Raw genomic sequence first — 23,278 nt, forward strand, 5'->3', positions numbered from 1 at the left:
TATATATGAATATAAGTAAAAAATATATAAAAAAGTAGGGCTGCCAACATTGGTCGATGCCGACCCTAACCCTAACCCGTCCAGCAATGGTATCAGTTTCAATACTGTTTAAAAAAAATGCACTGCACTTCTATAGGTGATAAGGATTAAATATCACTATAATTAATTTAATGCCTAAACATGATTGTATGTCCAGCAACAGCTCTGTGTAAGTGCGTAAAAGTGTTGCACTTCATCTGTCACTGTGCAGTGTGCTGTTCTCAGAGCAGAGAGGGAACAAATTAAGACAGGCTTGAAGCACAAGCATCCACTGTTAAATCGATTCTTTTTCTGCACAAGAACATGGATTATCCTTATATTTGATACATGGATTATGTAAATAGACCCACTGCTGTCTCTGATGCAGCAGAAACACTGCTCACCTGTGTTTGACGTGTGTTTGTTTCCCCGTGTGCTGATCTGATATTGACATTAACAGTTGTTGATTAATAAAAGTAGGCTTACCACTAAAACTAATGTAAATATGTCATTGGTTGGCTCTGATATAAATACCTAATGTCTGTCAGACCTGTTGGTTTCACTTTTGCTTTGTCGGGTTCTGGTCAAAGCTTGAATAAGGTTCATATCATAAATGGTCTGTGTTTAAAAGCAAATCAGCAACACAAAACAAAATATTTGTCTTTCTTTTTCTTTCTTCTCGTCGTCCTCTGCACCTGCTCAGTCATTTTTTGGTCGCCCTAATAAAAAGTTTAAAGAATATACATATATATATTTTTATCCTATTACAATATAACAATATGGATATTTACAGATGGTGTCATAGACTGTTTTGTTGTACAGTCTAATATATATGTATATATATTATAATATACAGTATATGTGTAGTATGCCTATTATAGATTTAATATACACATATATGATATATATGTGTATGTATTTGCCTATTGTAAATATAATATAATATACACATGTATATGTTTATACCTAATATAAATATGACATAGTATACATGTATATAATATGTGTATGTATATGCCTAATATGAATATAATATACACATATATATGTGTATATGCCGAATATAAAGTAGAAGATGATGTTTTATTTTGTAGCTTTGTGTCTATTCTGGGTTCACAAGCACCAACCTGTTCCTGGCACTAGTCCAACTTCAGTTTTGCTTCCTGGTCCTCTTCAGGTTGAGGCCACGCCTCCTCTAACATAAATAAGCAGAGCTCCACATTTTACTTTCACATTTGAAGCAGCCTGGTTTCATCTGAAGCAGAAACATCAAATCTACAGCAATGAAAGCTCTCCTGTTGGTCGGGACTCTCTTCCTCATCCACGGATGTTGTGGTAAATATAAATTCCTATTTTTCTCAATCATTTCAAGAGTCTTTGTTCTCCTTTGTTCACCCTGTAGATCAGAATATACAACAGTTTCCTGCCCTTTTTTGCTCTGAACGTACATATCTGTGTGTCCCTTGAGGAAAACACTTTGTTACATTCTGTCACTCTGGCAGGTTTTCCCCCGTGGGCTCAAAGAACGCGCTTGAAAAAAAACAACACGTTTGTTAAATCTTTGAGAAACAAACAATAAGAAGAACAAGTTATCAATCAAACTGTACATTTCTTAGAGTTTGTGTGATTAAAAGTGTAATTGTTGCGTGGGAAAGGTCAAAACAAATCATTTGTTATGGAAGCGCTGTTACCAGAAAGTGGAAGAACCTGTTGTTGGTCATGTCATGTGTCATAAGGTTGGGAACTAACACAGCAATGAGGAAGAAGTGATTGTCAAAGGCTCCAATACCATCAATGCACGTCTATCTTAATCAATGTGACTATTCATGTCCTGATCAATAACTGATACCTTTATCTGTGCCCCATACGCAGCCTTTTTGTTCATTAAAGGCCCAACAGAGCCGGTCCTGGAGGGAAACTCTGCCACCCTGGAGTGTATGTCCACTGACTATGACTTCAACACCAGCCAAGTCCACTTTGAGGTGCTCAGCAAGGTAAAGATGGACCCAAGCAGGGAATAAAGCAGCGCTTTATTCTGAAAGTTTATGGAATGTGACATTAGATCGGACCAAAGTAGTGATTTCAAACACACAACGTAACAGAAAGATACATTAAATAGTAACGAAACACTCAAAATAGTAGAAAAATGCACAAAATTAATCCAAAAAACCAATAAAATGACAGAAAAATATTCAAAATCACAACAAAAAAAAATGCACAAAATAACACAAAAATACAACAAAAATACACAGACTAATTAACTAACACTTAAAATAGTAGAAATATGCACTAAAGGAATCCAAAACACACACAAAATGACAAAAATATTGAAAATGAGAACCAAAAAAAGCACAAATTAACTCAAAAAAACACGAAGTACAACAAAAATACACACAAATAATAAAGAAACACTCATAATGGTAGGAAAAAAAAAAAAAAATGTAAACACAAAATGACAGAGAAATATATGAAATGAATTTAAAAAAAAAAAGATAATAAAAAAATCACAAAATGATAACAAAACTGCACAAAATAACTCCAAAAACACAAGATTCAACAAAAATACACAAAATGACTCATGACACACAAAATGAAAATGTACATAATAACAGCAAAAATGCATAAAATGACTTCAAAAACACACACAAAAGAAACAAAATCACAGAAAAAGTGGCAGTAAATTAATTTCTATCTCTTACAAACCACTTTTAAAAAGAATCCTCCTTTGTAATTTTTTATTTATTTTTTTAATTTCCAACAATACTCTATTTATTTTTTGGGTTGATTAGAAGTTCACAGGTTTTATAATATTGTTTTAAAAAAGAATTTGTTTCACTACTTGTAACGCGCCTCCACTGTTTTGCATGAATGTGCTTTTATTTTGACGTCTTTGATGCATTATTCTCTTTTTGTGGTTTTTTTTACAGTACAGGCCAGTGTGGCATAAGGTTCAGGAGTCCCGTTGGTGCTACTATTCAATGGTAGTGGAGCGAACTGATGACAGTCTGATCCTGTCTATTCCCCACGCCACCACCTACTACGAGGGCTCGTATCGCTGCGTGTCCAACGCCGACAATTCAACCGATGCCGTTAACTCCTCCATACCTCTGGCCTTCAAAGTGCACTGTAAGTAACCAGGTTCATATAGCAGCTGTTAGCCCTTTGCTAATCATTAAACTATGTAACAATCAAACCTAACCAAACGCTTCTAGAAATGGAAAATTACTGACGTCAATGAGGGACTTGCCCGCATACAAAGTTTCACTTTCACCAAGAAAACAATTTGTATACTGATGTCACTGACAGAGAAGGTAGAACTAAAAGCTGCATGAAAACAAGTAAACAAACCACTTCAGTTACCATCGTTTTGTCTTGAGAGGCTCGAGAAAAACAAATTTTCCACAATCTCCAAACAGCAGGAGGAAATGTCCAAAGATGCAGCTGATCAATTATTAATGACACAGACAGATTATCAATACTACCTTCCTGTAGAGGTTTTACAAAGTAAAAGCATGGAAGTGACTGGAGACTTTTAAGTCTATACTGGGAGGAAAACAAAGAAGATTCCCTCTGCTGTCAGTATCGGACAGTGTTTTTTAAACCTTTTTTAGAGCCAAGGTACATCCCAAGGCTCACCATCAAACGAACATATAAAAAGAAAATGAAACTTTATAGGCTATAATAACACTATACAGTCATTCTCACCAAAATGTCTTAAATAGGAATCGAATAAACACGACAAAAAACGTTCTTATGATCTTTCATATTTATTATTTCAAATATAAAGTGCAGTATATATATATGCACATATACAGTCATTTTTACAAGTGTTTTTAATACGAATCAATTGAACAACAACCAAAAAACTATTATGATTTGTATTTTTTAAATAAAAAGTGCAATTAACAAACTTTATCTTGAATATATACTACATCTGTATCTATATATATTATGAATAATAACAATAATAAATACATTTATATAATTCTTTTTTGTTTTGTATTGTTAAACATCGAGTGTCAAATTTGATCCAAAGGCTGTTTTTCAGGGATGTTTATGTGTTTGTTTATTGGATCCCCATTATCTTCCACCGTGGTGGTTGTTAATCTTCCTGAGGTTCATAAAAAAATAGATTCTATTACATACAAGAACAGTTAAAAATATTCAGAAAAATGACATAAAAAGGTACATCAAGACACATTTTCATTACACCCACAAATACATTTGATTAGAAAATACATGATATTTGGAGTGTGACGATATCTCGATACGGCGATATATCACGATATTTTTCCGCACGATCGATTGTTGATATGCTCCCGCTGAGTATCGATGTGTTACTGGTAAGAAAGACCCTATTTTTTGTTTACATGAAGCACTCTTGGAGATAGTTATTCATTTACATTGGTATGTTGACACTTATTTACAGAAATGTTGCACTAAAATAGTGTCACTGTTCATAGGACACTTTTTCAATTTATTGTCTTTCAGAGATATAAAATAAAAAATTGTATTTTTTCACTTAATCTTTTTTTTTTCTTATGTCTTAGATCAGTGATTCTCAACTGGTGGGTCGGGACCCAAAAGTGGGTCGCGGACCTGTACTGGGTGGGTCGCGGACAGCTAATCAAAAATTAATAAATACTCAATATGCCGTTTATTGTTAAAGAAAGCTTTCTTTTGACGGACATGCTCTGAAATGCATGTTGCACCGGATAATGTATAGATTTATGTTTTAAAAAACATTATATACAGTATGTGTGTTTTCAACAGCTATTTTTGAAAAACAAAATTTGGTTGGTTGAATTCTAAAAAAAAAAAAAAAAAGAAATTGGGCCGCGATTTAATGACGTGGCAAAATGTGGGACCAGTTGAGAACCTCTGTCATAGATTATCAGAGATTGATTTCTGACCAATATATTGATAATCGCAGTCATATCGTGAGACAATCGTTATCGTGAGTTTTGTATCGCGTATCGTGAGGTACCCAGAGGTTCCCACCCATACATGATATATACATTAAGATTGGTTAAAAAAAAAAAAAAAAAATATATATATATATATATATTATATACACATGATTTCAGGTCCGTAGACAATTTGTTCCATAGTTAGTAAGTGCTTAAAGCGAGTAAATATCACATGGTGTTTTTTATTGTGTATTTTTATGAATATTTATTAAGTTAAAGTAGATTTATTTACACACATCCACAGAGGTGGGGGGGTGGGGTGGGCTGGGGGGGTCTCCTCTCCGCTCTGACCTGCTGCTGCGTAGGAAGCTGCTGTGAAGCTGACTGACCAATTAGGACGGTGAAATGGAATAATTTCCCACACCGTGGTTGAACAACCCTGGTGTAGGACACAGCAGTAAATCCCACAGCAGAACTATAGCTGGACTTTGTGCATCTATCATCCCCATGGTCATCAAATAGTGTGTAATGCTGTTTGATGGACTCCTCAGCCCCATGAGGGGAATCAATAGGAGGTAACGATTAAAGCTGATGATGGGGCTGGAGGAGGAAGAGGAGGAGGAAGGTGCAGAGCTGGACGGACCCAGGCCGAGAAAATCAGTCATTATTCACAACATTGCCTCTAAAGACGTGGATACAACGAACCCTATTATCATTGTTATTGATTATGTAATAGACTAAAGCAGGGGTTCTAAACTGGTCTCACTCTGGGACCCACATACTGTATGTAACGGTCATTAAATCGTCACTTTTTTTGTTTTTAAATTCAACCAACCAAATTTTAGTTTTTCAAAAATAGCTGTTTTAAACACATATCTATATATTTTCCATTAAAAAAAAATGCACTGCACTTATATACATGAGTCTATGTCCAGCAACAGATGTGTGTAAGTGTGTGCTGGCTGCAAACAGCTCAGTGTGCTCATCAGATCAGAGAGGGAATGAATTAATACTTCTACTATTGAATCAATCCTTTTTCTGCACAAGAACATGGATTATCCTTATATTTGATATGTAGATTATGTAAAAAAGAAACACTGCTCACCTGTGTTTGACGTGCGTTTGTTTCCCCGTGCGCTGATCTGATGTTGACATTAACAGATGTTTGTTAATAAAAACAGGCTTACCGCTAAAACAAACGTAAACATGTCATTTGTATGAGGGAAAAAATAGGTTTTAATTGTCGGTTTCAGGTCTGACAGGCATATAAATACCATATGTTCATAATATCATAAATGATCTGTGATTTAGGTTTAGGTTTGGCTTTTTCTAACGCTGACATATTTTTGTTTTTAACACAGACCAGTTACGATGTGAACTACACCTATACTTATTAGGACCAAGACCTCGCTGTCCCTTCATTGACTTGCTCCATCATTGCTATCATACATGTTTGCAAGGCTTCTGCTAAACAGAATGATGACGTGCTGCTATAAAGTTGGTGTGTCAAACTTTGTTTTTGTTCAGGGATTAACTACGGAGGAGTTTCACCTCAAGTTGGCCACAGATTTTATGCAGAAAACGAGTAATTGTAACATTATTGTGCTCTCATTTGCATATCTGCGTATACATGAAATACAAAATATGCAAGAAACCGACCATATCCAGCAATAAGTGATAAATATCAGTCCCAACAGGATCTTCACAATGTTTTAGATTTTGTGACCAATTTCTTTTTAATTAAGGGAAATATAATTTTTTTATACCTTTATTTTATACTCGGGATCCGCATAAACCATACAAATAAGCAAAAAAACACATTATGTGATAATTTGAAGAAAATTGAAGGATTTTGTTAGAATTTTTTTGTTTTTTTTAACAGTTTAACATTAAAAACGGCTGCAATCATGTGATACAAGCTTGAAGATGTTCCTGCAGCGTATACAGTAAACTTCTTCCCTGATTAATGCTCCAACATGTCTCGTCTCTGCGTTCTAGACATGGGAGATGTGTATGTGATCATGGAAAGCTACAGCAGGTTCCTGGGTATCCCCGAGGTGCTGAAGGTGCGACGAGGAGACAGCGTGGAGCTGAAGTGCTCCGTCAGCTCATCAGAGAAGCCCAACTTCTACTGGCACAAGAAGGTGAGGACACCCTGTGTGTGATGTTCTTAGCTCACTGCAATCTGCTAGGATTTGTCCTCCTGAAAAGCATTAAATTCCGAACTCCAAAAACACAAAATACAACAAAAATACATAGAATAATGATAAAAAGAACAAAAACAAAAAACACTCATAATGGCAGATAATTGGCACAAAATGAATTAAAAAAAAACACGCAACATAACAGAAAAATATACCAAATGACAACAAAAATGCACAAAATTGCTCCAAAAATAAAAAATCCAACAAAATAGTCAAGAAGCACTCAAAATAGTAGAAAAATGGACAAAATGAATCCCAGAATTGGAATAGAACAGAATAGAATGCCTTTATTGTCACTGTACACATGTGCGAAAACACACAAAATGACAACTTAAATGCACAAAATAACTCCAAAAACATAAATTACAACAAAAATACACAGAATAGTAAAAAAAAAACCACTCATAATGGCTGGAAAAAACACAAAATGAATCCAAAAATGCACAAAATGACAACCACCCTGTGTGTGATGCTCTTATTTTGCTGCAGTTTGCTAGGATTTGACCTCCTTATTTTTCTTCCATCTTCACTCATCAGGTCCCTGTTGGCCTCTCAGCTTTGTTCAAGCAGCCTCTTTTATTTTCCATCTCCGTATCTCTACCCAACCACTTGTTTCCATTGTCTTAGCATCCCTTTCACTAAAGCACTACTCTGTCTGTCTCTAAGTGACCATTGGCATGGGTGCACGGGGAAACAACTCTTACACAGGATTAATAGTTTAATGAGGTCTCCACAAGAGCCAGTCAACTGGAAAACAATTATGTGGATTGATTTCTATTGATATTTCCAGTGTTTGGTTAACCGCCATTTAATTATTTAACTGTGTTCTTTGCGGCGCTTGTTTTGTCGGCGGACATACACAACAGGAAGTGGACCAATGGGAAAACCGTGAAGTTGTTAATGCGCTTTTAAAGACGCAATTTCATCTTTGGCCCCAGTTGTGATCATGTCCATCCATCCATCCTATTATTTACACTGTTCAGGACTGCAGCCAACTTGGAAGACATTTCTATCCCCATTAATAACCATACAGTAAACTGTCATAACGTATTGGTACCCCCCATTTAAAAAAATTAAATAAATAAATTGCAGTAAAATGTGCAATCTGGATCCCATTGGGATGAAACTCAATGGGGTATTTGAGAAACCAATTTGACATAACTGAGTCAAATTTCATAAAGATTGCTTTATTACGAACCAATGATGAGAGATTTTTCGATTTTTGAAACTGACCCAGAGTCAGTATTTTGAGATCCTCTCCAAAATTTAATGGAATCTTTCATGTCATAAAGTCTAGGTTAAAAATGGGGGGAGGGAGGGGGGGTGGGTAATGTAATTTAAAAAGTAGGAACAATTACTTTAATCTGTGGTTAAAATTAGCAAAATGGTGAAAAGAGGTTTTAGGTGACTATAATGGGTCAACATGTGCAATATTAGGTGGAAAAGTGGTGGAAAGGGTTGATAAGTGCTGAAAATGTCTTGAAAGTGGAAAGAAATGTGCAGAAAAGGAATTGAAGTTTGATGGAGAAGTGGCAGAAATGGGAGTAATGTAGTTTGATATACTTTAGTTGTGAAAAAAGAGTAAAAATAACACAAAAATTGACTCAAATTGTTAAACTATTCTTAGTTTCTTGAAGGAATCTGGTGCCCCTCTCCCAGTGTCTTGTGACCCCCAAATAGGGTCCTGACCCGAAGGTTGAGAACCCTTGCTTTAGAGCATCCAATTCAGCTCGCAGGAGAAAGTAAAAATTACTGATGAAACATGAACCATTGCGTAAATTACCAACTACTTTAGTTTGCAAATTTGCAGGGCTTGCGGTTTCTCATTTCTCAATGCAAATAGTTGAAAGAACTCTCAGTTTTTCCAAAATTCTGCAATTTTCCTCCAAATATTCTGCAACATTTTGCCAAATTAAGTAGAAATTGGTCACAAAATTAAGGAAATTTAAATGTAGACTGTGCAGGGACAGATATCTGTAACTTAATGTTTGGATAATGTCTATGTTTTACATACTGTACTTGTCATTTATACCTTGAAGTGTAAACTAAGGCACATACATTAGTGTTAAAATGACTCTATTCTTTAGATCAAACTGCTCCGTATTTGGCTCCTGAATTAAAACTAGAACAGAATCTTCTCTTTGATAGACAAACCATTACAGTTACATTAACTTCATTTCAACAAAGCCAAGAACAGCAATCGTCATTATCTGAAAACATTGCCAGAAAATCCACAAATACTCTCAAGAGTCGAATGATTTGAAAATTGATATTTTGACACAAAACTTTCTTAATTTACTGCAGCTGTGTTTTTTCACAGTGTATGGAGTGTTCAGTAATCCCTGTGGTTACTTTTGTTATCCCTGATAAGGTGGGTTTGGGGGTTTATCAGCTTGTTAAAAGGTCGAAGATAATCCAGGTTTAAAAGAAGCTTACAAACCCAAATCCAATTAGATGGTCATTTAAATACCACTCATACTGTTTGTCCGTCACATGTTTATTTCTTTGAATATTTCACACTTTTATTCGGAGGTGAATCTGATTGGACGGACGAGCCCATTTAATCACTTGCTACTTTGCATTTCCATGTTTAAATGACATAAAAGTATGTATATATTATATAATATATATCCAATCAACAGGTGACAGATAGTGACAATATTTATTTAAGGATTGAGCTGAATTATGGAAAAAATAGGTTTTTTCAAGAATTCATGAATAAAAATGACTTCCATCGTGTGGAACCCCTGAAAATAATATATAGTTTCATTGAATCTGTGACAAATTTAATGAAACTTCACTTAAATATTTGTGAAGTTCTGCTTCCAAATAAATCTGTTGAAATGTTAAGTGTATTATTTTGCATGGATGCCAGTAGTTATGTTTGGATATGATACAGTGATTTAAAATTACTCCCTTTAATTAATAATTCCCATGAAGAGTTTAACTTCCCGTTGAAATTTGCTAGAAATATTGTGCCATTTTGCAATCCTACTGATACTGTATATCAGGGATGGGCAACAAAAATATGCATGTATCTGATCCGATGGCAACATTATCAACATTATCACTTTCTGGATTATTGTTGTTTGTTTGTGCATTTGCCTGTAATTTTGTTTGACGGTTTGTGTGTTTTTTGAGCTATTCTGTAATGTGTTGTTGTTTTTTTCATGTTTTCATTGTCATTTTGTTTGTTTTAAGTTGGTTGTTGTGTCTGTCTTTGTTGCCATTCTGTGTATTTTTTGGATTTTTTTGTGTTTTTTCTGTAATTTGTACATTTTGCTGTAAATTTATGTGTTTTGGGAGGTATTTTGTATATTATGTTGGGCTTAATATTCCTTCCAACTTCTTGAAATACAATTTTTGGGGATTAGTTTTGGAGTCTGCACAAAATTAGACCTAGGGTGGGCCACAAGTTTTTTTACTTTCCCATGCGGGCCAATTTGGGTGTTTTAAAGGGCCCGATTTGGCCCCCGGGCCTTGAGTTTGACAAATGTGCTATAGACGATATTGTAATTTTTGCCAAAATCTAAATCTTGATATATGTTTAATCTCGATACATTTCCCAGGCCTCGTATGTTTGTGTGTGTGTTTATGACATGGAGTTTGACGGACAGTCACCGTGGGCTCCTTGGCCCTGAGTAATGACAGCAGGACAGATGCAGCAATGGGCCAGTGGATTTGCATAGAAAAAGCTGCTTTGGCCAGACCTGCCTGTACTGGTTTTTATGGGAAATCCTCTTAATTCACATCCATTCAAATTGAAATGGACTTTCTTGGCAGGAGCTGCTGCAGCTCTCAGGAGCCAAATCATTTGCATCGTGTAATGTTTTTTTTTTTGTTTTTTTGTTTTTTGTTTTAGTTTTCAATCCTCCACCCACCCCCGCCCACTTTCCTCTCCCTGCTCCTCCCCCCCCCTCACTTGTTTGTCTTCCAGTCCTCGTGCTCTCGGCCCATTATTTGTTTCCCTCCCATGTTGAGCCGTATCTTGCAATAATGCAAAGATTTCTCTGTCAACAATTCATGGCGCTCTGCTGCCATCTCATTACGTGTTCTGTTAATAGTGTGTGCGTGTGCGTGCGCGTGCGCGTGAGTCATTCTTTCAGGGCGAGGGTGTTATCAGGCTTGTTGACTTAGGTTTTATTCATTTGGATTACAGCTCAGGTAAATACACTTCATTCTAGGACTTCCGGGACCGTCTGTGTTATTTATTGTTGTGCTTTATTGACTCGTCCTCATTGGCTCTCCTCCTACGAATAATCCTAAAATAAGACATTGTGCCCTATTTATGTCACTTTCCATTCTGTCTGTACAGCAAAGTCTGAAAATATCAGCGCCTTTTTTCTTGTTTGATGTTCTGCATTTTCTTTTGTGTGCTCAGCTTATTTGGTCGTCCTGAACAATCCTCCCATTATTATTTATCAACCTTGAAAATGGGTGCAAACCTGTGTATTTCAGAAAGGAGTCTATCTACTGTATATACTCTGTATATATACATTTCAACATTTCAATTACAGTTAATCACAATTACTGAGCCTGAAATAAATAACCTAATAAAAGTTAACCTTCCTCTTGTGTTAGCTTTCTGTTAGCTTCTCTAATGCTAACAGGGCCTAAATCAGCTGTAAAATACACTATAAACAAATATCTATTATCTGATTTAATTGAACCCCAACCCTGACACACGTTGTACGCTCAGATCTGAATGTATGAACAGTCCGTTGATGTTTATTTCTCTTTGTTTGCTTTAATCAGAACAGCGACTGGTTCCTGCCGTCCTCCACGCTGACGCTGACAGACATCGATGAGTTTGATGAAGGAGATTACACCTGCATGGTGGAGCATTCTGTGAAGTCACTGAGCAGAAAACGCACCATCAGCATCAAAATTCTGCCTGGTAAAAAGACAGTCTTTACATCTGCCTTAACCTAGCAATCATAGCATCAGACGGTGTTCCAGGAAGAAGGTTCAACAAACTCTGAGGCAGATTTATTAGGATCTGAAATAAAGGGTTGTAATCCAGTAGCTTCCCTAAATCCTATAGTGACAGTTTCCTCACCAGCTGATCGCAGCAATCATTAGTGCACGAGCAGAACTGGTGCAGACCGCCCCTATTCAAATGAGCGTTTTGCTCGTTTAATGTTTAGACGTCAGTGCGCACAAGCACACTGACATTTGAGGAAGTTAAATTTGAGGCAGATGGACTTCTCTGTCTGCTGCACAAACATTTAATAATTTAGAAAACTAAATAAACAAATGAAAAGTTTTTTTTTTTTTTAACTTAAAAACCTAATGATATTTTACCCCCTAATTTAATATGGGTGCTCTGTTAGGACCTGTAACTTTGCTCTGATCAGTCCATGAAAAATAGGCAGCTTTGGTCAGAAACCGTCCTATTGGTCTGAGTTAATGCAGTAACACAGTCTGTCAGTCAGTCTGCATTATTTGAAGATGATCTACTGACCATCATCCAGTAGGTCTGAGCAGCGCTGTGTCACACACACACTCATATGTGAACATTGTTCTCAATTACCCATGTTCAATTCCAATTCAATTCTAATTATTTTTTATCCCCAGGAAGTCAATTACAATTACGTTTTTTATTAGCCATGTTCAATTACGATTCAATTACATTTTTTTTTTTTTTTTTTTTTTTTTAATCTCAAAAAGTCAATTATAATCACGTTCTCAATTACATTCTCACTGACCATTAATTACAATTATTGAGCCTGAAGTAAATAACCTAATTAAAGTTAACCTTCCTCTTGTGTTAGCTTTCTGTTAGCATCTCTAATGCTAACGGGTCCTAAATCAGCTGTAAAATACACTAAAAACAAATATCAATCGTCTAATTTCTTTCCTATCCATTGATTACCTTGAGCTTTTTTTTGTGTCAATAAAACTCCTCAATTTAACTTTTTTTTAATGGTAAAGTGTGGGAAAGCTTGATATAAAGCATATTTTCATAAATGTCAACTACATATGTGTCCAACTGTACAAAGAACATGGTTCAGCAAATTATAATTGACAATTTTTATATAATTTTCATGGCAATTAGAATTACAAAGTCAATTATCTAAACTCAATTACATTTGTTTTTATCCTCAATTACAATGACCTTCTCAATGACTAAATCATACCATCAGGAGAAAATGTGCAGAGGGGTTTGGAACAAATCTTTTGTAGACGTAAAAGAAAGAAAGAAAGGTTGAAAAAAGAAATACCGCAATGCTCTGACGAGCAGTAGTAAAAGCCTCCCGTAAAGAATGGTGACAGTCTCACCTTTACCTCCTAAATGTCAAACATACTGTATAAGGTGATCAGAGCACAGGCCAAAACATTTCAAATAAATGGCAGCGGCACAAATGCAGTAACTTTAAAGGTTAAAAGGATAATTAGGGAATGAAAACAAATCAGCGACGCGATCCGACCTTTTATTTTTAAACATAAAGTCACAGGAAATATCTGGAAGGTTAAAAAAAACCAAAAAGAAGAAAGAAATAATCATCTACTTAAAGCTGCTACCCATGATATTATTTATTTATTAGATATTGTAATAGTGTGGCCTTATAGATCAATGAATCCAACGTCATTTAATGATCTCTCTTATTCTTATTTTTTTTTTTTTTTTTTTTTGGTATTTTTTTTTAAGAAACTATATGTTTTAGTGCAATCAAATAGTTATCTTTTAAATTCATTTTTTTAATTCTCTTTTTACACCTCTTTTTCTGTTTTATTTCCTTTTATTTTTACTGTCTACTTGAATTTGTATGACTGACAAACAATTGTATTCCTCATAAAACATAACATTATTGCATATTAGAGAAATATATAAAATATTACATAAAAGTATGCAAAATGACACCCATAAAACACACATAAAATGAGAGAAATATATCCAAATTGATAACAAAAACCCACAAAGATGACTCAGAAAACAAAACGACAACACATTTACACAAAATGACTCAAAAAACACATTACATTACACAAACAAATTTTCAAAAATACATAAAACGACGTATATACAAAATGACAAGAAGAACACACAGAATGACTTTAAAAACACGTTAATAGATAGAAAATTGAATCAAAAAGTTGTTTTACTTCACTACATTCCACAATGCAATGCACAAAAATGTGTTTATGGTAGAGATAAAAAAAAGTGCCAATTTCAACCTTTTTGCTTCATTGTTCTCAACCTTGGTGTCAGTACCCCATTAGGGGTTGTTAGACACTGAGTGGGGGCTCACCGGATGCCTTCAAGAAACTAGGAATATTATTATTTTTTCTGCAACTACACCAAACTTGCCATATTTGAACCTATTTTCATAACTTTTTCTTGCCATATTTTTGCTCCTTTTAATGTATTTTTGCTCTATTACTCCCTTTTCTGCCACTTCTCCATCAACTATCAGTGCATTTTCTGCAAATTTTTTCCACTTTCAAGACATTTTCCACACATTTTCCACCTAATGTCGCAAATGTTGACCCATTATTGTCACTTTTAACCTCTTTTTACCATATTTCATGTTTATTTTTGCCAATTCAACCATATTTACGATTTGTCATGCCCATTATTTGCCCGTTTAAACTAATTGTTCCTACTGTACTTTTTAAATTACATTACCCCAATTCCCCCCTTAACCCCCATTTCTGCCACTTTTAAGCCAATATTTACACTTTGAACCTTTTTTACGACTTTTTCTGTCCATTTTTGGTCATTTTTAACCCATTTTATTTCTTATTAAAACAAATATTTACATCTTTAAGATGACTATATACTATGGGCAAAATAGTAATAAACTTCCTGAATAGCATTGGATATTATTTAGATAAATAAATAATTAACACAGATTCATAAAACAATGGACCATCATTTTGCTGACTTTATGGATGGGCCCCAAATAGCGCTCCCCTGTATTCCCCCTTATGTGGGGGTCTCCTGTCTCTGGCACCTTTTATTTTGGGGGTCATGTGCTGAAAAGGTTGAGAACCACTGCCCTAAATGAACAGTGTGCGTTCACTTGAATCTGTATGGCTGACAAAGCAACTTATTCCTCATAAAACATGACAACATTATTGCAAATGTAATTTACAGCAGGGGATTTGTCTTCATCTTCATCAGTGACCTGTGAGATGATTATTCGAGTCTTAGCGCGTCGTCGTTTCCCACCACTGTCCTCTCACCCCTGCAGGATTCATAATCCTCACCAGTTCAACAGCCGAGATTGTGAATCTTCAGAAAATGCCATTAAAGCGATGCATGTTATTCATTACGGTAGAGTTATCTTATTATCGCTGCAATTGACTCAAAGGTCACCGTGCGTCCTCGGAGTCCCCCAGCATCTTTTCTCAAGCACATGTACCAATTAAGAATGCAATCATTTCCAGATCGAGAGATACGATTTGCTCATCCTTGAAGGTATAATGAGGGAAAAACTGCAGTTTAATGGCTGCATGCTGCAGTTTGCAGAAGCTGAACTACAAAAGCTGAGCAAACAGAAAGCAAACGTTTGTTCTTTAAATCCATGTGTGACACCAGCTCCAGTGAAATCCTCCTAACACGTGTTGTGCTTTTTTTATGTATTCAATATTCACGATATCTGTTATTCCTCAGAGCAAGTTCAAATATTTCCAATATCAACGGCTGGAAAATGAGATTTCAAGCAAACAAAGTAGATAATCCACCACATTTTAGTCACATCTTTTCCTGTTTTCTTTTCCTTCTAAAAACAACCAGGGTTCGTGTTTGTCTGGAGGAGTAATGTTCTTTATTGTTTGTTTTGCTGTTATACAAACAAAGAGAAACATTGAACATCAGAGATGTTTCAATTTATGGTACGTTCACACCAAACGCAAAACGCGTAGTTGGACGCTTGTGCTCATTGAATCAGTACGCTGGTCACCAACGTCGAAGATGCTCGGGACACGCGTTGAGGGGATAATTCACCCAATATTGTTGTGTTAATAAGGCGGTGTTTCCTGTCAGATATATTTTGGTGTGACTCAGTGTGTGCACTGTGAGGCCTATAGAGAAGTGTGGGTGAATGGAGAATAAAGTTTGGAGTTCCTTGTTGACTCTCGTTCACCAGCTCTACATTATCCAGAGAGTGACTTGGTTTTATTTGCACCTCGGCGCCGTTTCTGGATTCACCAGAGCTGCGCTCGGACGAGAGTCGCTTTCAGCGCTACTTCCATCTCTCCCGTGCCCAGTTTGACGACCTGCTGACCTGCATCGGTGCTCTCATCTCTGACCAGGACTAGGAGTTTGACGATATCTCGATACAGTGATATATCACAATATTTTTCCGCACGATCGATTATCGATATGCTCGCGCTTCTTTTTTTTTATTTGAATTTTTCATTTTTATTTTTCAAAACCTTTTCTGCTTTTTCACTAAAATGTGCAGGTACGTCTTCACAGAAATGTTGTCACAGTTTATTGAAGGAACCAATACATTGTTTACTGGAATATTGCACTATAATGGTGTCACTGGTAAGACGGACCGTATTTTTTGTTTACAGAAAGCACTATTGGAGATAGTTATTCATTTACATTGGTATGTTGACACTTATTTATTGTGAATGTACACCTGACGCTTTCGACGCGTTTGGTGTGAACGCGCCATTAGAACAGTGAAACATACCCCACCACATGGCTCCAGCTAAGCTGATTTCTGGCGAATTATAGTAGGTATATGAGAATAAATATATGCATATGTACACAAACACATAAACAACAACAGATACATGCTTACATATATGTATTCATACACACACTAAAAATAGAATAAAAGTAAACATGTAAATAAAGAATTTACCCAAGAAGTGATGGGATTATCAGCTCTAGTTTACAATATCCTTAGCTTCCATTTTTTCTATTTAAGTTACAACATGTTACCATGGTAGAAAATGTGTTTGCAAGTTGGGGAATGTTTGTCCTTCCATTTAAATAATATAAAAAGTGACCATAGTTTCTGCTCGATGACTGAGGGTTTTAATTATATCTTTAAGACATCTGTAAACATTGAGAACATCAGTTTCCAAAACTCGTCAAGGTTTGGGCAGGACCAAAACAAATGTGTCAGAGTACCTGGTGCATGCTTATATCGGTCACACAAGGGATCAATACCTGGAAACATATTAGATAATTAGATTTCTAACCAGTGGAGGCGATGCATAACTTTGAATTGGATCACAGCGTGTCTTAATCAATTACTTTTTATTTCCCACGGCTTCTTCCCAGACTATAGCAATGCTCTCATTTAACTGATTTTGGATGTTTTCACAGAGAATGCCAGGTGGCATGAGACCAGTCATGGTCGTATCCTGTTGATGACCACGTCAGCGGCCGGAGCCCTCGTTGTGTTCATCGTCTGCATGACCGTGTTCCTGTGTCGCAGAGCCAAGCAAGCCAAGACCACCAAGGGGCCCATGTAAGTCTCTGTTTTACTTGGGATTTAGTAACAACATAAAAAATACACAGAATTACAGAAAAATGCACATAGTGACAACAAAAATACATATTACAACAGAAAAAACATACAAAATTACAAAAAGAATATACAAAACAACAAGAAAAATACACAGAATGACATGAAAAATACACGTAATGATGTCAAAATTAAAAAAAAAACATACAAAACTACTAAAAAAATATACAAAACAAGAAAAATACACATAATGACATAAAAACTACACATAATGATGTCAAAATTTTAAAAAGATTCTAAAACACATACAAAATTATTGAAAAATGCACATAACAAAAATACACAGAATGACATTAAAATACACATACTGACAAAATAATAGACAGAACAACAAGAAAAACATACACAAATGTAGAGTTTGCAGCAGGTGTGAGGAAGATTACGTGATGCTCAAACATTTTCTAACCTCAAGAGTATGAAGTTATCATTAATTAAAATACTTTATAATTGAGTTCCAAATATTTCACGGGGAATGTTTTTGCACATCAGTAGATTGAAAAATGAAAAGTTAATTAACTTTGAATGAATTTGTTGATAGGATTTTTCTGTCCACGTTCGTCACCCCTGTGCTCCACATGCTCAAACACTAATTCAATATTTTACATGTCATGTTCATTTTTATTTCTAGTCAAAGTGCTTTTGAAAAGTCAAAATTGTAATTAAAGAAAATATATCTATAAAGTCTTAAAAATATCTTGAACTTGAATTTTGTCGAGGCCAAATTATGTTGTAGATATCTTCAAAATAATCCTTGCGATATTAGTTATGATGGACATGAATGGAATAAATTAGGCAGGATGACATTGTAGATATCTGCAATGTTTATTTGACTCGGTGGAATTTCTATTTTCAGATATCTCTAACCCAGACATGGAAAACTAAGTAAATGCACAAAATGACTCCAAAAACACACACAATGACAGAAAAATACACAAGAGGACAACAAAAATACACACAATTACTCCAAAAACAGATATACTGTATATACAAAATGACATAGAACTGAGTGAAATGTCTCCAAAAAATGCATAAAATGAGAGAAAGATATCCAATTAAATAAAAATAAAAAAATACACAAATTGACAACAAAACGCACAAAGATGACTCCGAAACCAAAACGACAAGACAGCGCTTTGAGTTGACTAATGTTGTAATTTGCGTTATTTAAATAAAGTTGATTGGAATTGAATTGAATTAACACAAAATGACTAAAAAATAATACACAAAATGACTCCAAAACCATCACAACACATTTACACAAAATTACTCTACAGTAATTCAGTAGTTTTGGATAGTTTTTTGTTGTTTTGTATACTTTTTAGTAATTTTGAATGTTTTTGTTGTATTTTTGTGTATTTTTCAGTGATTGTGTATTTTTCAGTGATTGTGTATTTTTCAGTGATTGTGTATTTTTCAGTGATTGTGTATTTTATCTGTAATTCTGTGTATTTTTATCTGTAATTCTGTGTATTTTTGTTGTTGCTTTGCATATTTTTTCAGTAATTAAAATTTCTTTTTATGTTGTCCGGTATATTTTTGTTGTCTTTATGTGCATCCCTCTGTAATACTGCATATTTTTGTTGTTGTTATCTGTATTTTTTTTTAAATGTAATTCTGTGTATTTTTGGTGTTTTTTTTTAATCTATTTTTCAGTATTTTTGTGCGTCCTTTTGTTGTATTGTTCTTTTCATGATGTGTATTTTTCTGTATTTTTGTTGTTGTTTTGTATGTTTTGTTCTTAAACATCCCTCGAGGATAGAGTTTTTTCCTGCTTAGGAAGTACTTCCTTCTAGTTATGATATAAACATGTATCAGATACACATTATGAAGCAGGTGTACATATTGTTATGGTTGATCCACTGAAGGGAAAGCATGAGATCAGCCTCCCAATAAAAAGTGATGGATGAGGTTCTTTTTATTGAAAGTGAGTGTTTTTTTTTTTTCTTCTCCAACTCATTCCCATTCTCTCCGTCTGCGCGTTGACTTTTTATCACAGATTTGACTATTGCTACAATTTTTCATTCTGTCTGTGACGCCGCCAAGGCCGTTTTAGTCCAGCCTGAACACTGCAATAGTCACAGTGTGTTTGATTGTTACAAATATTCCACGTGAATACATGCTTTAGTGCAGAGGTTCTCGACCTTTTTTTTTTACTCTTTTTCTGCAACTACACCAAACTTGCCATATTTTAACCTATTTTTTATCACTTTTTCTTGCCATATTTTTGCTCCTTTTAATGCATTTTTGCTACATTACTCCCATTTCTGCCATTTCATCAAATTTCAAAGCCTTTTTGACATATTTTTTTTCCACTTTTAAGACATTTGCATCACTTATAAACCCTTTGCACCACTTTTTCCACTTAATGTTGCATATGTTGACCCATTATTAACCTCTTTTTTTTTTTTTACCATATTTCATGCTTATATTTGACTATTTAACCACATTCACCATTTTTCATGCCCGTTATTTGTCATTTTAAAGTAATTGTTCCAATATTGTCAATTTAAACCCTTTTTAACCACTTTTTATGTCTGTTTTTGCTCACTGCAACTTTTAACCAATATCTGTGTTTTTTTTAAAATCCAATTTCATCAATATCTTTAAGATGACTATATACCACATGTGTCAAACTCAAGGCCCGGGGGCCAAATCGTGGCCCCTCAGTGCATCCAATTCGGCCAGTAGGAGAAGGTGAAAATGACAGAGAAAACATGAATCATGAATTACCGACTAATTAAATTGTTGATGAAAGAACTCAAAATTCCACAAAATTTCTCTAAATTTAAAAAAAAGGTAAAAAAAAAATGAATAAATCAATGGACATTTAAGTATTTGTCATGTATTGATTAGATATTGTTGATGCTTTCCATACTTTATATCTAACTTATTACTGGAGGTGCAAACATAACCCACTTGTGATCGAACAAGTCCGTATTTGGTCCTTGAACTGAAATGAGTTTGACACCCCTGCTATAAACTATGGCACAAACAATAATAAAGTTCCTTGATATCAGTGGATATTATTCAGATGAATAAATAAATGTGGTTGTCACAGATTCATAGAACAATGAACAATCATTTGGCTGACTTAATGGATGAACCCCACAAAGCTCTCCCCTTTATTCCCCCTCATAGATGGCCCTGACCTCATCCCTTATCTACTTCCTGTGTTCTGACGCGTTCCCACTTAGTGACAAAAGCCTGATTCTCACAACAAAACGAAGCTAAATCGTCCAGTAGCTTCTTTAGAGTCGATCCCTGAGAAAATGCAGCTAACAAGTACTAGATAATGAACCATCCAGGTGTGAATCCAGCGCAATTTTCTACCAACGACGCTTTTGAACAGTGTGTAGGAAGATCGATATCCTGGTAATCACGCTCCTCTGTCTTCCTTTCCCCAGTGATGACCACTCTCAGAAAAAGCCCATCTACAAAACCAGTGTGGACTCCCTGCCTTCCACCTGTGGAGACAAACAGCCTCTGGTGTGACTGGGAGGACTGGGGGTGGGGGGGGGGGGGAGCAGGTGGAACAATGACAGCACAGGGAGAGACCAGGATGCCGAGGAAATCAACAACACCACATAAAGGAGTTTTGTTTGTGAAAACACCAAGAAGAAGACAAAAAGAAGAAATGTGAGGCGAGAAGAGAAGGGAGCGAAACCAACATGTGTAGCAATGGTGGTGGTGAGGATGGTTGTTGTTGAATTACTGGAGAAGTTTGTGGGCGTGGGGAGGCTGTCATGGGTCACAGGGAGAGACAGGTGTGGGATTTCTTTTCATTTCTTCCGTAATGATAGAAGATAGGGTGAGGTGGCTGCTTCAGACTGTATACGCAGAATAATAATTATAATGTGCTGTGTTGTAAACATGATTATTGAACCATATGTAAACATTTGATAAATGTAGAAGATTTGCTTTAGATGCTTTCTGCACATGAATTGCACTTGGATGATTTATTTACTGCACTTTTAACAATAAATGAATGAATATTCAACTTTAACTTTGCAGATTTATTGTATTTATTTATTTATTTATTGTCTGTTATTCATAGTTATTATAGGTAATATTATAGACACTGGGATTTTTGAACAATTTGAGCTCATTTATGCTTATTTTTACCATTTTTCTACAACTACACCAAACTTGCCATATTTAAACCTATTTTCATCACTTTTTCTTGCCATGTTTTTTCATTTTTGCTACATTACTCCCATTTCTGCCACTTCTACATCAAATTCCAATGCCTTTCCTGCACATTTTTTCCCACTTTCAAGACATTTTCAGCACTTATAAAACCTTTCCACCACTTTTCCACCTAATGTTGCATATGCTGACCTGTTATTGTCACTTTTAACCTATTTTCACCATATTTCATGCTTATTTTGCCAATTTAACCAAATTCGTAATTTGTCATGCCCATTATTTACCACTTAAAGTAAATATTCCTACTACTTGTTGCAATATTGACACTTTTAACCCTGTTTACCACTCTTTCTGTCTGGTTTTTGGCCATTAATATGCAACTTTTAACCATTTCTCGAGTTTTTAAAATCCCATTTCACCACCTTTTCCACCATTTCTGCAACGTCATCAGATTTCAATGCCTTTTTTGCACATTTGTTCCACTTTCAAGACGTTGTCGGCGCCTATAAACCCTTCCCACCACTATTTTACCTAATGTCACATATGTTGACCCATTGTTTTCAGTTTTAACTTCTTTTCACCATATTTCATGCAAATTAATCACATTCACAATTTGTCATGCCCATTATTTGCCAGTTTAAAGTACCTACTGTTTTTGCGACTTTTAAGCCAATATTCACACTTTGAACCATTTTTACCACTTTTTTTGTCTATTTTTAGTCACTCTAATGTGCAACTTTTAATCAATTTCTGTGGTTTTTAAAATCCCATTTCACCACCTTTTTTGGTCACTTTTAAACCATTTTATGTCTGATTAAAAGACATGTTTAAATCTTTAAGATGGCACAAATAATAATAAACGTTCTTGGATAACAGTGGATATTATTCAGATGAATAAATAAATGTGGTTATCACAGATTCATAGAACAATGGACCATCATTTTACTGACTTTATGGATGGACCCCAAAAAACTCTCCCCTTTATTCCCCCTTATAGATGGTCCTGTCTTCACATGACTGTTCTTCAATTTTCATGTCTGTGTTCAACCACCTTCAGCTACAGTGGGGGTCCCCGCTCTCTGGAACCTTTATTTTGGGGGGTCGCAGGCTGAAAAGGTTGAGAATCACAGAGTTGGACCTCATTCTGAGTGATGACTTTTACTCTGAGGGTTCACATCTTCTTCCTGGGACTAAATCTCATCTTCAGTCCCACTGGTTCCTCATGTCGGGAGTTTCATTCACAAGCTGAGGCCCCCACCGTGAGAACAAATGTAAAGTCATGTAACCTTGAATCTTCGCCCATCCATTATAAAAGCAGGTAGTGTTAGTGTCCCAGTGCTGGAGGAGTCTATTGGTCCACTCTCCAAAATAACCATCATCCACTGCAACTTCATCGCTTTAATTTTCTCCTCCGCTGCCTTTGTATTGCTTAACGCCGCGCCACGCCGCCGCCATCGCTGATTACCATAACTGCACTCATAATGCAGAGGATTTCATTACGCTT

At 35.4% G+C, this 23,278-nt stretch overlaps 1 protein-coding gene across 1 annotated transcript; it reads left to right on the top strand.

Annotated features, from left to right (window-relative positions):
• The first annotated feature begins 1,196 nt into the window (after positions 1-1,196).
• LOC114478440 (carcinoembryonic antigen-related cell adhesion molecule 18) lies at positions 1,197-21,203 on the top strand. The gene is made up of 7 exons (XM_028471532.1): positions 1,197-1,353; positions 1,891-2,012; positions 2,946-3,144; positions 6,927-7,072; positions 11,888-12,029; positions 17,427-17,571; positions 21,033-21,203. Exons 1-7 carry the CDS (start codon positions 1,302-1,304, stop codon positions 21,118-21,120), a joined length of 894 nt encoding a protein of 297 aa, XP_028327333.1. The 5' UTR covers positions 1,197-1,301; the 3' UTR covers positions 21,121-21,203.
• The last annotated feature ends 2,075 nt before the right edge of the window (positions 21,204-23,278 follow it).

The sequence above is a fragment of the Gouania willdenowi genome, chromosome 16 (assembly GCF_900634775.1).
Source record: "Gouania willdenowi chromosome 16, fGouWil2.1, whole genome shotgun sequence".
Classification (NCBI taxonomy): domain Eukaryota; kingdom Metazoa; phylum Chordata; class Actinopteri; order Blenniiformes; family Gobiesocidae; genus Gouania; species Gouania willdenowi.

Bases quoted from the DNA above. Each gene is read 5' to 3' on its own strand.
- LOC114478440 (XM_028471532.1), top strand. From the start codon at position 1,302: ATGAAAGCTCTCCTGTTGGTCGGGACTCTCTTCCTCATCCACGGATGT. The intron at 1,354-1,890 runs GTAAATATAAAT...CCCCATACGCAG, and splicing joins CCTCATCCACGGATGTTGTG to CCTTTTTGTTCATTAAAGGC. The intron at 7,073-11,887 runs GTGAGGACACCC...TGCTTTAATCAG, and splicing joins ACTTCTACTGGCACAAGAAG to AACAGCGACTGGTTCCTGCC.